This window comes from Periplaneta americana, chromosome 11 (assembly GCF_040183065.1).
Source record: "Periplaneta americana isolate PAMFEO1 chromosome 11, P.americana_PAMFEO1_priV1, whole genome shotgun sequence".
Classification (NCBI taxonomy): Eukaryota; Metazoa; Arthropoda; class Insecta; order Blattodea; family Blattidae; genus Periplaneta; species Periplaneta americana.
This window is the reverse complement of record NC_091127.1, coordinates 26,292,151-26,307,834: the sequence shown is the minus strand read 5'-3', so window position 1 is coordinate 26,307,834 and position 15,684 is coordinate 26,292,151. Positions and strand designations below refer to the sequence as shown.

Here is a 15,684-nt window from a genome sequence, read left to right as displayed (position 1 = left end):
ACACCTGAACTTTAATGAATAGGTGTATTTTAATGAGGTTCATTAAAGGGCTGCTACCAGGTGTATAATTACTACATTTCGGCATGGTCGAGCATGAACAAAATTAATCATCATTTTCTCTTCCTGAAGAACTTCAGCAGGGTTAATTTTTAATCTATATGAAATTCCTCTCAGATATGTTTCCAGCCGGCCGTCGTTCTTGTAGTCTTCATACCGTGTAACCATTTCCCTGATGCGTTCATGATTATTGACATATGTCTGACTTAATGGTGTACGGACTCGCGTGTGTCCCCCCAACAATTGAATATTCACCTGCTAATTTGATTCTTGTTCATCCAGCAAGACTTCCAAAAACTTCCAAATGCTGGGATGATAAACAACCATGAGTTTTTTAATTTACTATGCCAATCTTCGACGGCATTGTTAATCCTCTGTTCCTCACTCAAGACTGCTTTGTACACATTCCATAACCATGTTTCCGGTGTTGTAATTGTAGGTGAGAAACACAAATACGTATGTATTCTAAGATGGACGAAAGATTATGGACATAAAAGATGTGGACAAAATGTATGGATGGACGTAAATTGTATGGACCAATGGGTTGTGGACAAGAGAACGGGGACGAAAGGTACTGGACGAAACAAACTGTGGACAAAAGGTAGTGGACGAAAGGCATGCAAACCATATATCGAGGTTTTTGACAATGATACGATTTTTCAGCGTATCTGATTCTGAAAATATCGTAAGCTAGTGTCATTACGTCTTCTTTCAAACTAGTGACTGGAATTTGTTTCAGTTTCATGCATAGGATTTAAGAAAACATTTTGCTTTTTGCAGTACGGAAGGGGCCCGCCCCGGAGTTCTCCCGACACACAGTCATCAAACCCCGAACATACCATGGTCGAGAGAAGCGCGAGATAACGTCTACCAAGGAGGAGGTAAGTCAGAGTTCTTCACACAAAGGAATATATCTATGCTATCTATATTATCTTTCCAAACTCGTAGAAGGCTCTTCATACGTGACGACACATTTGCTCTAAAATACACTATCTACCAAAAAGTAATTGGGCACCCAGGATTTTACGTGTTAGATGCCATGTTTTGGTGGCTACTATGCAATGGTATGCAGACAATAATGTTCACCGGTTGGACTGGCCTGCACAGAGTCCTGATCTCAATCCCATTGAGCACCTTTGAGTTGAATTGGACCAGCGATTGAAGTTTCGGGAAATTCGGCCAACTTCCATTGTCCTGAGTGCCATATTGCAAGAGGAATGGCGACGCATTCCAGTGGATATCCTACACAAACTAGTGGAGAACATGCCTGACAGGGTGGCTGCTGTTGTAGCAACAAGAGGTGGTACCACGAGGTTCTAAAGGGTAAAAAATCAGTGCCCAATTAATTTTTGGTAGATAATGTAGTTTCAGCTCATGGCGAAATACAAAAAAAAAAAAGTTACAACTCACTAATTGCATTAACGATTTTTATACCATAACATAAAGCAAAAATAACAAATTTAATATCTGAGATAATTAAAGGTACTGTGTGGTTGCCACGACCATTTATAAATAAGTTGAACTAACAATAGTCTTTTTTATACACTCTCATATGGTAGGCAACTAGTCAATACGGGTAAATAATCATTTCACTGAAAGATGAGGAGTCTAGTAATTCAGGCAAACAGACCTCAGTAACCACTGGCAGCAGGGTAGCTCAGTTGGTAGAGTGGCTGGCTACGGACTGGAAGGTTGTGGGTTTAATCCCGTGGTGTAACGGAATTTTCTCGTTGCAAAAACTTACAAAACGAACCCGAGGTTCAATCAGTCTCATAACAAATTGAGTACTGGATCTTTAAAGGGATCGGGGCGTGATGCTGACCACACTTCCTCATTCTAAGTGTCGAGGTCAAGAAAACATGGAGCTCTACCTCCATCCCCCAAGCGTCTTCTTGGCATGTACAAAGGATACCTATACCTTTTTTATATACAGGGTGGACATAAAGTCTCGATCCATTTTTTAGTAAATGTTGGAATTTCTATATTCTCTCAGATTAATCTATTAGCGCGCTCAGTGTTGAAAAACGGGTGACTATTGTCGGTGCTCATTTGCGCGTTTTAACATATGCAGAGGTACAACAGGAGTTTACACCTAAATTCCGAAAACCAGCGCCAACACAAGCAAACATCCGATTCCTTGTCAATAAAATTCAGAGGACAGGAAATTTTGCCGATGAGCCACATTCTGGTAGACCTTCTATGCTCGAGCAAATTGCGGAACGTATTCGAGAAGAGCCCTCAAGCATCGAGTCGCCGTTCAAGTAACAGATATGCCAAGATCAACTGTTTTGAAGTTCACACTGAAAAAGCGACTTATCACGTTCAGGTGTTGCAAAAACTAGACGACGAAAATTATGCAGCTCGTAGGCAGTGTGTTATGATTTAATTAAGGCTAAGGACAAAAGTAAATGTAGGACTTGGGTTCATAAAAACCACTGTTTATGGTCCTTTCATGTTCGCAGAAGCTACCCATTACAGGTAACACCTGGAGATGCAGGAATAATTTCTTGAGTCATAGCTACAGCATGATGTCTTTGTTGACACCGATATCTTTCAGCAAAATAGAGCACCTCCTCATTTTGCGTTAGTTGAGAGAACATACCTCAACCAACGCTTTCCCAATTAATGAATAGACAGAGGTTCAACACAAGTATGGCCATGGCCATCACGTTCACCTGATTTGATGCGTTTAGACTTTTTTGCTTGGGAGTTATCAAGTGAAGAGTGTACAAAATCAAACTAAGGAATCTACAGGACCCGAAGAATCGAATTCCAGAAGCATCTGCAACGAATTCTGACGACATGCTTATGAATGTCTTTAGAGCTTCATTCAAACGTTGAACACAGTGGTGTGAAATGGATGGCGGTCATGTTCAATTACGATGAATTACGTAAGTTATGTACATATCATAGCACTGACCCTATATAGGCTACAGTTCATGTCCGAATAACCATTATTTCATTAAAATTGATCGAGAATTTATGTCCACTCTGTATAGGCCTACAGGGTGATTCACGAGAATTTACTGCCACTTAAGGAGCTTATTTCCGAAGACATTCTGAGCAAAAAACGTCATATAAACATGTGTCCTAATCTCAGTATTTTCAAAGTTATATTAATTTGAAGTTGTTAATAAAATACCTTTTTTCTTTAGTTTTAAAGGTAAAAAAATATTACAAGTAGAGAATGAACTATTCAGAAATATTATTTATTCAATGGGCTAGTGTTCTGAAACTAAAAATGTGTTGTTAATTGCTTTGTACAGATTTTATTTTTCAATTTTTAACTAAAAATTACATCATTTTTACGCACTTGTCACAAAAATTGTTACAAATCACACGACTTTAGGAACTTGATTCTTTACAGTTTAATTATGTATCCTATTGTACAGTCTTGAAGAATTTATAAGAGTAGCGTGATTTGTAACAGTTCTGTGATAAATGTGTAAGAAAAATGTAATTTTGTAGTTAAAAATTAAAAAAACATTCTGTGCGGAGCAACTATGGAATTCACAACACATTTTTAGCTCCAGAATGATAAATATTTGAGGAGAAAAATTCGCTCCGGCGCCGGGGATCGAACCCGGGTCCTTGGTTCTACGCACCAAGCGCTCTGACCACTGAGCTACGCCGAATTCAATCCACCCTCCTCCCTTTTGGCCTAACTTGAAGTTAGGCATATATGTTGACGGAGCGAATTTTTCTCCTCAAATATTAATTGTCAATATTACAGATATTATTCTGTAGGACAAATTAACAAAAATATATTTAATATTCTCATAGCTAGCAGTGCATATTTTTGTACAGATTACAGTGCACTTAACTGCGGAATCCCGGCCAAATAAATCACTCAGCTGAGTGCGCCCCTTGTATAATGGCAGTTGACTTGGACATAAAACGTCAACGGAGGAATTTTTCTTTTCAAATATTAATTGTCAATATTACAGATATTATTCTGTAGGACAAATTAATAAAAACATCTTTAATATTCAGAATAATAGCAAATTAAAGAAATGATACTCCCGAACAGTTCATTTCTTTTCATGGGAGGCCGGCGGGAAAACGACCTTTGGGGAGGCCGAGACGTAGATAGGAAGATAATATTAAAATGGCTTTGAGGGAGGTGGGATATGTATGTATGTATTTATTTACACTGCAAGTGGGCAAGCACACGGTGGCAGTGGTATATACAATATAAACAATACACATGATGGTAGAGACTGGATTAATCTTGCTCAGGATAGGGATCAATGGCGGGCTTATGTGAGGGTGGCAATGATCCTCCGGGTTCCTTAAAAGCCAGTAAGTAAGTATATATTTTTTTACTCTTAAAACTAAAGAATAATTGTATTCTATTAACAATTTCAAATTAGTGTAACTCTGAAAACATTGAGATTAGGACAAATGTTTATATGACATTTTTTGTTCAGAATGTCTTGGGAAATAAGCTTCATAAGTGACTGTAAATCCTCGTGAATCACCCTGTATAACCAGTAGGCGACCGAAGTCAATTGGCTATGGAATTACTTCGTAGATTTCCTGGAGGCTTAGAGCGTATAAAAGGCTACATGGTATCCTGTCTGTTCCTTGCATTCCACCACTTCAGTACAGCATTACTGAGAAATCTTTGCATTGGAAATAAACCTGCATTAATCCTGTGAAATTCGTGACGATTTCGTTTTAATCTCATCGTGTGATTGAGACTGAGTAACCTCTGCTCTCGAGAAGGTCGTAATTAATTAAAACCATCCTCATCACTTCTGTGAGAGACTGTGACAACAGGTTTTCTGGGAATACTTCTACGTCAGTTGTCATCATTCCAAGATCACTGACTCTGAAAAGTAATAAAGGTCGTTAATGTCTGACCATGTGAATGTAATTGGAATAAACACATAGCTAAGTGGTTTAATGGAAGGGCGTCGGCGAGTGGAGGAAGAGGGCCACTGTTCGGGTGATGTCACTCAAGAGGATGTGCCACATGGTTGCCAGCTGACTGCTCGTGCGTGTGGGCTGCCAGCTTCCTGGAAAGCAGATTTCAGGGGCTCGGGGGTGTGTCTGATGCGTGAAGCAAGCATGAGTCCCACTTATTTCTCTGAAAGATTTGGTATTCTGACCCAACAAACAGTCTATTATTTACGAAAGTTAAAATAATATATTTCAGTTCTGTTTATACTGTTTTTCGCTCCCTGATTTTGTTCTGTAATCCAGTCTGCTGTCCAAAAATCTGAAAGTTAGAATTTATAAAACAGTTATATTACCGGTTCTTCTGTATGGTTGTGCAACTTGGACTCTCACTCTGAGAGAGGAACATAGGTTAAGGGTGTTTGAGAATAAGGTGCTTAGGAAAATATTTGGGGCTAAGCGGGATGAAGCTACAGGAGAATGGAGAATGTTACACAACACAGAACTGTACGCATTGTATTCTTCACCTAACATAATTAGGAACTTAAAATCCAGACGTTTGAGATGGGCAGGGCATGTAGCACGTACGGGCGAATCCAGAAATGCATGTAGAGTGTTAGTTGGGAGACCGGAGTGAAAAATACCTTTAGGGAGGCCGAGACGTAGATGGGAGGATAATATTAAAATGGATTTGAGGGAGGTGGGGTGTGATGATAGAGACTGGATTAATCTTGCACAGGATAGGGACCGATGGCGGGCTTATGTGAGGGCGGCAATGAACCTTCGGGTTCCTTAAAAGCCATTTGTAAGTAAGTAAAATCCGTTATTGATGACGTATCCTACATCTGTTATAGGCATAGCCCAGTGTTCTTAATCTGAGACCCTTTGAAGGGCCACTTTGTTGACTTGTAGGATCTTGAGGACTTCACGAATAATTTATTAAATCCTTACGAAAAAATTGACATTTCATTAGGTAAGAAGCTTTACTCAGCTGTTCATTTGGCTAAGTGCTTAATATTATATTATGGTAATTCATATGTAAAAAAGTTTCTTTACAAATTATTTTAATTTTATTTTACAGAAGTTTCAAATATGATGGTTAAAACATTAACATTTAAATGATTGATTGTAGTATAGCTACAACATAATAATTTTTCTGACCACAGGTTTGGGCAAGCTCTTTTTGATAGCAGATTATTGGGAGAAATGCCCTTGGAACATGCCACTTTTAAAACATGGTGAATGAATACATTCGAATTATGTTCCATATACCTGGAGTATTTAAATCTTCAATTAAAGTCGTCCTTTAACAGAGTACTTCTGTAGAAAACTAGAATAACATTGACTTAGTTTATTTACCAAAAAGTGTTACTTTATTATAGAGTACGTAATGTTATAAATTATGCTAGCGTTTATATTATTTTTAAAAAGCCACATGATTATAGTGAGTGCCTGATAATAGATTAGAGATGAACAACGAGCGAGAATGCAAGACTAACAGCGCCCGCAAAGCCGAAAACCCGCACGACAGTATTGCCTGTCGTTGACTGCTTGCAAGCAAACGTTCAAAATATCGAGACTTCAGGAGTGATCAACTCTCGAACGTCAAGCAGCCGTGAATCATTACAGTTGTTTATACCAGACGGAACTTTTATCTGTTGTGGAAACTGTTACATATGTATAAACAATCAAGTAGCCTATTTGAAACATCTTTCAGTCTAGTAATCCGTTTCCCAATCTTTATTTAATTACTAGGCCCTTATTAAAAGGCTAGGACATTTTTTTTCTCATGTTTGAGATCAAGTATACAATCCCAAGTAAAAAAAATAAAACGCTTTATTTAACGCTATGTTTTATGTTTCTTAGAAATTCAAATTTATTTGAGATTTTTTGTTTATATAACCATAGGTAATATCTGATAGTAGAACCAGAGCATTTTGATAACTAAGATACTGTTCTGTTTTGTCTTTTTGTATCAATTAAACATTTCTAATGTTATTTATTTAAATTATGTATGTTATTCAAAGTTACGAAATCTTTCCACGCCGACCAAATGCTGTTTCGAGAATGATGAGCGAGACTCGAAGCGCACAAAGGCTCATTCACAATGAAAATTAAACATAACGTAAGTGTTAACTTAAGAATATAAACGTTACGGTAAAATCAAGATCATTCACGATGGGAACATAAACATAACAGCAAACATACTTGGTAACCACGGAAACATAACAACGACGCCATTTCCTCATATTCTCTCGTATACTTCAGCGCTCCACGATTGTGTTCTGTTTGCAAATCACGTAAGCATAAGCATAAAAATTTGGAGTTTGCAAACTTTCATGTTATCGTCTTACGGTAATGTTTGTCAGTGCTTATGTGAATCATTGTGAATGATCCCATTTGGTAGCCTGGGCGCAAACTTCTGTGTTTATGTTACGGTTATGTTTAATTTTCATTGTGAATGGGCCGTAAGAGTAAGAGACGAGAGTCGAAAGACAAATGCAAGCGAGCGAGAGCAGCAGTTAGTTTAGTTAAAAAATACGGGGCATAATTTCAGGTATGTATTTCCCACATGTAGACAATCAAAATAGTTCATTACAACATGTGTCCGGAAATGCTTTATTTCCGAGTTATGGCCTTCACAACATTGAAATTCACCGGAACGGTTTTTCTTTCCGCAGGTCGTTGCCGGCAAAGGAGACATTAAGAGGGCACTCTGACAGTTCATTCCGAGGCGAAGGTTACATTCAGTGTTGTGTAGGCGTTAGACTGTGCGACATGTATTCAAATCAAGAGCTGGCAGAGATACACTTCATGTACGGTAAGGCGGACGGCAATGCTGCGCTGGCTCGTCGTTTGTACCAGGAGAGGTACCCACAGCGACAATGTCCAGATGGGAAGACATTTGTACGTCTCCATTACCGTCTGTGCGAGTATGGAAAATTTAACTCTCCTGGTTTGGGAAGGGGACGACCAATATCTACAACTCCAGAAGTACAGGAGGAGATTCTGGAGGCTGTGAACATGACTCCTTCTATCAGCACACGAAGGGTAGCGTTGCAAGTCAATGTTCCTCATACGACTGTCTGGAGACTGTTGAAAGAGTATCAATTGTATCCTTATCATTTGCAACGTGTATAGGCCCTGTCACCAGCAGATTACCCTGCACGAGTTAGGTTCTGTCAGTTGTTCTTGCAGCAGTGTGGTGTAAATCCGAACTTTCCTGCCTTAGTATTATTTACAGATGAAGCACAATTCACACGAGATGACATAACAAATTTCCACAATCAGCATGTATGAGCGTATGAAAACCCACGTGCAACTGTTCCATCTCATCACCAGGTGCGGTTCTCCCTCAACATGTGGGCCGGTATCATTGGTGATCGAATAGTTGGACCCCATGTACTTGTAAACAGACTTACGGGGCAGGCGTACACAAACTTCCTGGAAAACACCATACCTCATGTTTTAGAAGACACTCCACTGACCATTCGTCAACACATTCACTTCTTGCATGATGGCGCTCCTGCACACATCAGTCGTACGGCTCGCCGGTACTTGGATCGAAAGTTTCCTGATCGATGGATAGGTAGAGGTGGCCCAATTGCTTAGCCTCCACGCTCACCTGATCTGAACCCTCTCGATTTCTACTTGTGGGGCCATTTAAAATCATTGGTTTATTCGTCTCCGGTGCCTGATTTGGAATCCCTTCGGAATCGAATTGTGGCATGTTCTGAAGACATACGCAATACTCCTGGAGTTTGGGATCGTGTTCGCAGGTCAATGAGGTCTTTATTCAAGCAGGAGGTGGACATTTTGAACATCTTCTGTAATGACAACGACCTCCGGAATGAAAAACGTTCCGGTGAATTTCAATGTTGTGAAGGCCATAACTCGGAAATGAAGCATTTCAGGACACATGTTGTAATGAACTATTTTGATTGTCTACATGTGGGAAATACATACCTGAAATTATGCCCCGTATTTTTGAAACACCCTGTATAACCATAGGTAATATCTGAAAGAAGAACCAGAACATTTTGTAACTGTGATACTGTTTTGTTTTGTCTTTTTGTATCAGTTAAACATCTCTAATGTTATTTATTTCAATTATGTGTGTTATTCAAAGTTACGAAATCTTTCCACGCCGACAAAATGCTGTTTCGAGAATGATGAGTGAGACTCGAAGCGAAACTCACGAGAATGACGAGACGAAATTCGAAAGACAAATGCAACGAACACAGCGAGCGCGAGCAGCAGTTAGTTTTGTTCATCTCTATTATAGATGTAGCGATCAGCCAGAATCTCAATCAGAGGGACACCCATTAGGGATATAATATTATGTAGGCTACATTTCCTGTAGCGTCTGTACGCGCCGCGCGTGCACAAATACGTGCGTGTAAAACTCAGCTTCACAATACATTCTCTGTAGTTTGTAAAGTGCTGAGAGGAGGTAATAAACAGGTCAGTCTGATCCGTAGAGCAAAGAACCTCGTTTAAGAAATAATATTGGCAATGCAAATTATTACATCACTGTACCGTTATTATTGGTTTAAATCATCATTTGAAGAGGTGACTTCTGCTCACGGACTGAACGTCTGGCTACCATATTCGTCCGGAAACGATTTTGAAAGAGCGACGTGACACGAGGGGCTCCGCCCGCCCAACCTCTCACGTGTAATTAGCCGGCGAAAGTGGCACAAGTGTGCGCGCACAGAATGCTTAATGTTGTTCCCATGACAACGAGCGACAGACCTGATTTATTGAAACGAACCGTTTTGTGAATGACATCTAAACCATGCATAATAATAATAATAATAATAATAATAATAATAATAATAATAATAATAATAATAATTTTCTTCTTCACTTCATGGTATGGGCAATTGTCCGTTTCCGCTTCAAAGGTCGCTCCATCTTTTCATCGGTCGTCCCTGATCTTTTGGTTTATAATTTACTAGTGACTGGTGCAGCAAATGCTGCAAACTAAGCTCATTATACGTTCAAATAAACATTTTTCAGAATTATTTTCAATGAAGAATATCAGACATTCTGAAAGTTATTTGCTTCCATAATAATGAAACATACTCCCTCTGAATGTTTTTTATGCCAAATACTTTTTGTTGAACCTTCAGTTTTTTAGTTTGAACGCGAAAACGCAAGTAACAATGTCAGAATGTCAGGACGATCAGTCGGTTTTTCATGTGGGAGTAAAGCAGTAGCTATTTCAGATCATTGCGGATTGTAGGTGAAAAAAAAAAGTCAGGTTTGCTATGCTTTCGAACAATAGACCTAGCATCTTGGTATAGCTGCTGCATGTATCGTAAACTACCTTGAAATGTAGAGGGTAAAATCATTTTATCCTGCTAAGAGATCTTGTTGAAATGATCGGGAGATTACAAAATCTTGTAGGCCTCATATTTGATCAGTAAGTAATACCTTTTGGTCTTTCCTTAGGAACTCTAATTTTTGCTTTCTCTCGAGCCATTACTGAAGAGAATCACGCACCATCACACCGCCATTAAATATATGAAAAAGACCCAACCCCATTTGATTAATAACTACAAAAATATTTGATTTTTAATAACAATATTATTATCTTACGTAAGTTTTACAGTTTTCAATAACACATACTATATAGCCGCCACTCAGTAAATTATATAAATCAAGATCTAATTTAAGATATTCTCTACATCTACTTCTGTAACCCCAAAACGTTTCACTTTCATATCATCAATATAACATTAATAGTGTAATTAATGAAAAATAGTAACAGCACGGCATTAACTATAATAATATTTCATTTCTAATGGTAATTATGTCATCAAACCGCCTCAAGTTTTGTAGATTTTAATATCCAATACACAGCTGTACTCAGAAAATTACACACCACAGAATCAGACCTGTAAATTAATTTTACAGTCTTGAAATTTTTAATAACCAATTTAATTTGAGCTCTAAATATGTCAGCATTCTTGCAGATCATGGCCTTCGTGTAATAGTGTTTACTGTAGAGTGTGTTTTGTTTTATTCTGAAATGCAATTAGTTAGTGACGACAGATGGATTTTAGAAAATAGGAAAATTATGTTGAAAAATTGACATTTCACTGAAAACTACTATTTTTCTGAAAAACGTTGGGTTCCAAGCTTCAGAATGAGGGGTCATTTATTAAAATCCGTTCAGCCGTTTTCCCGTAATTTCCATTATCAGTTCAAATTAATTATATATATATATATAGATTACTTTCTTAGGAAGTCTGTAATCGTCCATTCTCTCTACATGTAATTTCCAATCTTTTCTGTAATTGTCTATTTTATCAATAAGTGGGTCTATTTTATCAATAGTTCCTGCCTAATATCTTCATAACTAATTCTATCTAATCTCGTGCATCCTTTTACTTTCCGCAAGAATCTCATCTCTGCCGCTTGTATTTTACTAACTTCAGGTTTTGTTGTAACCCAACTTTCACTTCCGTATAAAAGAGTTGGGACTGCCATTACATTGTAGAATTTCATTTTCATTTCCTTTCTGCTTTTATTCTTCAAAGTTCTATTAATTGTGCCACATACTGTCTGGCATGATTGTAATTTTATTTTTATTTCATTATACTTTTTGTAACTTACGTCACATCCCAGGTACTTAAAATTTGTGACTTGTTGTACCGCTTTATTATCTATTTCAATCTTAGATCTCACAGTATTTTTGCCTTGAAATGCCATTACTTTTGTTTTTGTGTTTGATATGTGAAAGTTATGCTTCTGGCATATTCTTTAGTTCATATACTGATTTTTGTAGTTTTCAGTATCTTGTATTACAATCATATCATCGGCAAATACCAGAATATTAATTTTTATTCCTCTATCAATTAGAATTCCAGGATCTACTAAAATTTTCCATTGCCGAACAATTTCGTCAGCATAAATATTAAACAGTGTCGGTGATAAACTACACCCTTGTCTTAAGCCTATATTAATATAATAATAATAATAATAATAATAATAATAATAATAATAATAATAATAATAATAATAATAAATTGAAAAAGTAACTAAAACGTAAGAATCATGCAGTAAGATATAGTAAATCGTCTGCTATTATCAGTTATCACATATGTAGCCAAATTATAGTTACAGTACAAATTTACTCATCTGTTTTATCTTACGGATGTTAACGAGTGGGAAAATGGCGGAATGGCTGAGGGAAAATGGAAGCTTCTTGAGTAAACTTTCTTCATCATGTATGTCAATCACAAATTGTACTGCACTCGTCTGGACTTGAATTTACAAACAGATAAAAAGTTAATTTTTTTCTTCCACCATGTTAAAATGTCAAAACAAGTGCTTGTACAAATTTTGGCCACTCGAACGCAATTACGAGGGCCGTAAAAATAAGTTTCCCTAGGACCGTTTACAGAAAGAAAGCACAATTTCAATGGAAAAATTATTGGAACAGATACAGCAATTTTTTTTAGCTATTTTTGAACATATTCCGCACTGGAATTGAGACATTTGTCATACAGTGGAATCGGCAGAGAGGTGCAGACGGCTGTCACACATGGTTCCGATCCCAGGTGACAGTCTTCTACGACACAGGGATACGAAAGTTGGTCCCACGATATGACAAATGGGATGTTCAGAGCACAAGGGAATTAAGTCCACTTTTGGTCAATTGGGAGATATTTCGTCTGTACGTAGCCTACCTTAGATGAGGCTACTTTCAGAGCATAAAAGAATGATGTCCTCACAATCTTTGCAATGGTGTAGATATTTAAAATCACACTCTCCTTTAGAGGGTTATTAACTATACATAAAGACTTTAAGTCTAATTTTCTGAAACATTTATTTTTGTGACTTGATTCTCTTGTGCTCAGAACGCCCCAAATGTCTCGATTCCGGTGAGGAATATGTTGAAAAATAACTCAACAATTGTATGTATTCCAATAAATTTTTCCATCAAATTGTGTTTTCTTCCAGTAAACGGCCCCAGGAAAACTTATTTTTACGGCCCTCGTAATTGCGTTCGAGTGGTAAAAATTTGCATAAGCAGTTGTTTTGACATTATTAACATGGTGGAAGAAAAGAAAATAACTTTTTTATCGCCCTCTTGAGAATGTTTGCTTGTCAAATTTCTAACGTGAAAAGTTGACGTTGTGGCCATTCAGCTAACAATGCGCCAGTGCTGCCAGTTTTCGTTCTTGTTTCTGTTGCGCTTCTTTGTTTTTAGATGGCGTAGTCTACATAACTGTTGTGGCTTACTTTTGACGAGTGGAAGTCACGCTCGTGCATTGTATTCCGATTTATAGTATGGATATTTGTCCATCGTTAATGTGATAATCAGCATTGTCTTAGGCCATCATGCCGACCGTGTAACTAGAGTCCAACAGTGTACCTGACCTCTAGTCGATGGAGCTGAAAACTGGGCTTAGAAGTGAATCTTCTAAAATCATCAGATCGAAACATTTTTCAATTGGTAATAACAACGGTATGTACTGTAAGAAAAAGCTATGGTACCAAAATGAACTGAAAAAAAAAAAACTTACGGAAGTAGCTCAAAATCTTGAGAACGCCACCTCCTCCTTTTTAACACTGCTGAAACACATGAACTTGACGCTGCTTTTCGTGAGTCTTCACCTTTACAAATGTGATAGACCAATATTTTCTCTTCAGTCTTCTTTATAATACGTACCGGTACTGAATGTCTATTGATTACATGAGCAGCGAATTCCTTATCAGATTTAAACGATGGTACGTATACCTCCAATATGGCCAGTTAGAAAATTCCGATGAAAGTGGCTACGAAGCAGAAAAAAAAACCGGTGCATTCCGTAAAAAGCTACCAAGTCATGTTATAGCTGTAAGGCAGGATGTCAAAGCGCGGTTGTATTAGTACGTGCTCATACTACAAGCAATACAAATCCAACAATGTTCACTTATCAGAAAGATAAAGTACAATCATCGCTCTTATGGAAATGCTGTGCGGGTTCTTGAGAGCACTCAATGCAGGCGCTTTGACATCCCTGCTGTAAGGTAAATGTTCATTCGAGCATTATCGTATCTGTCATAATGTTTTCTTCTCCTGCAATTTCAACTTTGATACATACTCGTATTATGTGGGAAATGGCTTTTGCGTGATCTATGTAATATTCTCTTTAAATTCGCCAAGTAATTGTGACTGGAAAGTGTTAAGATAAATGTTTACACGCTAAGATAAAATTATAGCCTCAATATTTAGTTTTCGATTTTTTCAGGAGGGATATGTTACAACTGAGGAAAATATCATCCCGGATAAAACAGTGATCGATTTTTTTCTCTTAGAGATTTCACTTTTATATTCTATTTAATTTTATGGTGTGATATAGTTTCAGCATATATTTTTTACTAATATGACATATTACTTTACTTAATAAAATTCAATAAAGCTTGTAGCAGAATAACAATAAGTAATATCGTTGCCTTCCAAGAGTTTCTCTTTCACATGTATATGTAAAGACACGGAAATAACATTTGGAGCTCCCTTATTGTATCGCTTATAACACACTGCAGTAAACAAGAGCCCCTGTAGCCTATATATGCCACTTGTAGACAGTCATGCGAAATTGTTGCCTACATACAGGTGGACTCCCATTAAGAGTCTCTGCAAATTTTAATTTCTCATCTGTACGACGAAAAACAAGAGATGGCCGGCAATAAAGAATTATACAAAAATAACGGTGGTATTTCTACCGATTTGAAAAATGTGGAGCGTATGTGAACTGATTTTAATTATTTTCGATGTTGATGTCTCAAGTATTCTGCCTAATTGAAAGTGTGCATTGGTTGTAAAATGTTTGGTGATGTTACAAGTTGCATCGAGATTTCCGCACCATTATATCAATTGCTCATTATTTAGTTTCAACAGGAGCGAAAAACGTGGCTTACATTTCAGTCCTGATCATATATAGGTTAAAGGTTAGTAAAACTGTGATACGAGTAATATTGTGATAGTTCTTTTTGAGAATTTATTACAGTTTTACTGAGCGAGAGAAGGATCGGTTTTTGTACAGGAACTTGTTCACTAACATTCCATTAATACGTTGACGCAAAAAACCGATTTTCATCTCGCTCAGTAAAATTGTAATAAATTCTCAAAAATAACTATCACAATATTACTCATATCTCGATATTACCAACGTTTATCCTATATATATATAAGATTGGTCATTCCCATCTTATGGAATAGCAACATAAAATAAGTACAACCACCAGAGTCTCCACCATCGAGAAGCCATTGTTTGATAACGACAGCCAGATGGAATACAGTTGCTCCATGCAATTCCGTTTGAGTTTTAAGATGTATTCTAAGTACCAGGGTTCTTGGACCCTTGCCTTTTACAAAATATATGGTTATTTATTGAAATATATGTGGGTAATATTAAAGAAAATTGATTAATAAGACCGTCAAAGACGAAGATATTTGTTTGAAGTTATGTTATTTCTCTTAGTAAATGGTTGGCATGAAGAAGTAGCTTTTTCCTGTAAGTAGTTTGTAGATCTTGAATATGACCAACCAAGAAGGGTATATGAAGTTCATTGTAGAGTTTGGCATGTGAGGTACTGTACACCAGTGATTGTCCTGCAGAAAAGCTCTTTGAATTCCTTCCATACTCTTGAGGTGACGGGGATATGCAATTCCATAAGGGTTATAATGTGACTTCTTTTGCAGTCATAGTGAAATTGATAAAAGTG

At 37.3% G+C, this 15,684-nt stretch overlaps 1 protein-coding gene across 1 annotated transcript in view; it reads left to right on the top strand.

Moving 5' to 3' along the window:
* Meltrin (meltrin) overlaps positions 1 to 15,684 on the top strand; it is a 573,117-nt gene that overhangs the window by 371,974 nt on the left and 185,459 nt on the right. The window contains exon 2 of the mRNA XM_069839168.1: positions 838 to 938. Within this exon, the coding sequence (XP_069695269.1) occupies positions 838 to 938 (101 nt within the window). The remainder of the gene's footprint in view (positions 1 to 837; positions 939 to 15,684) is intronic.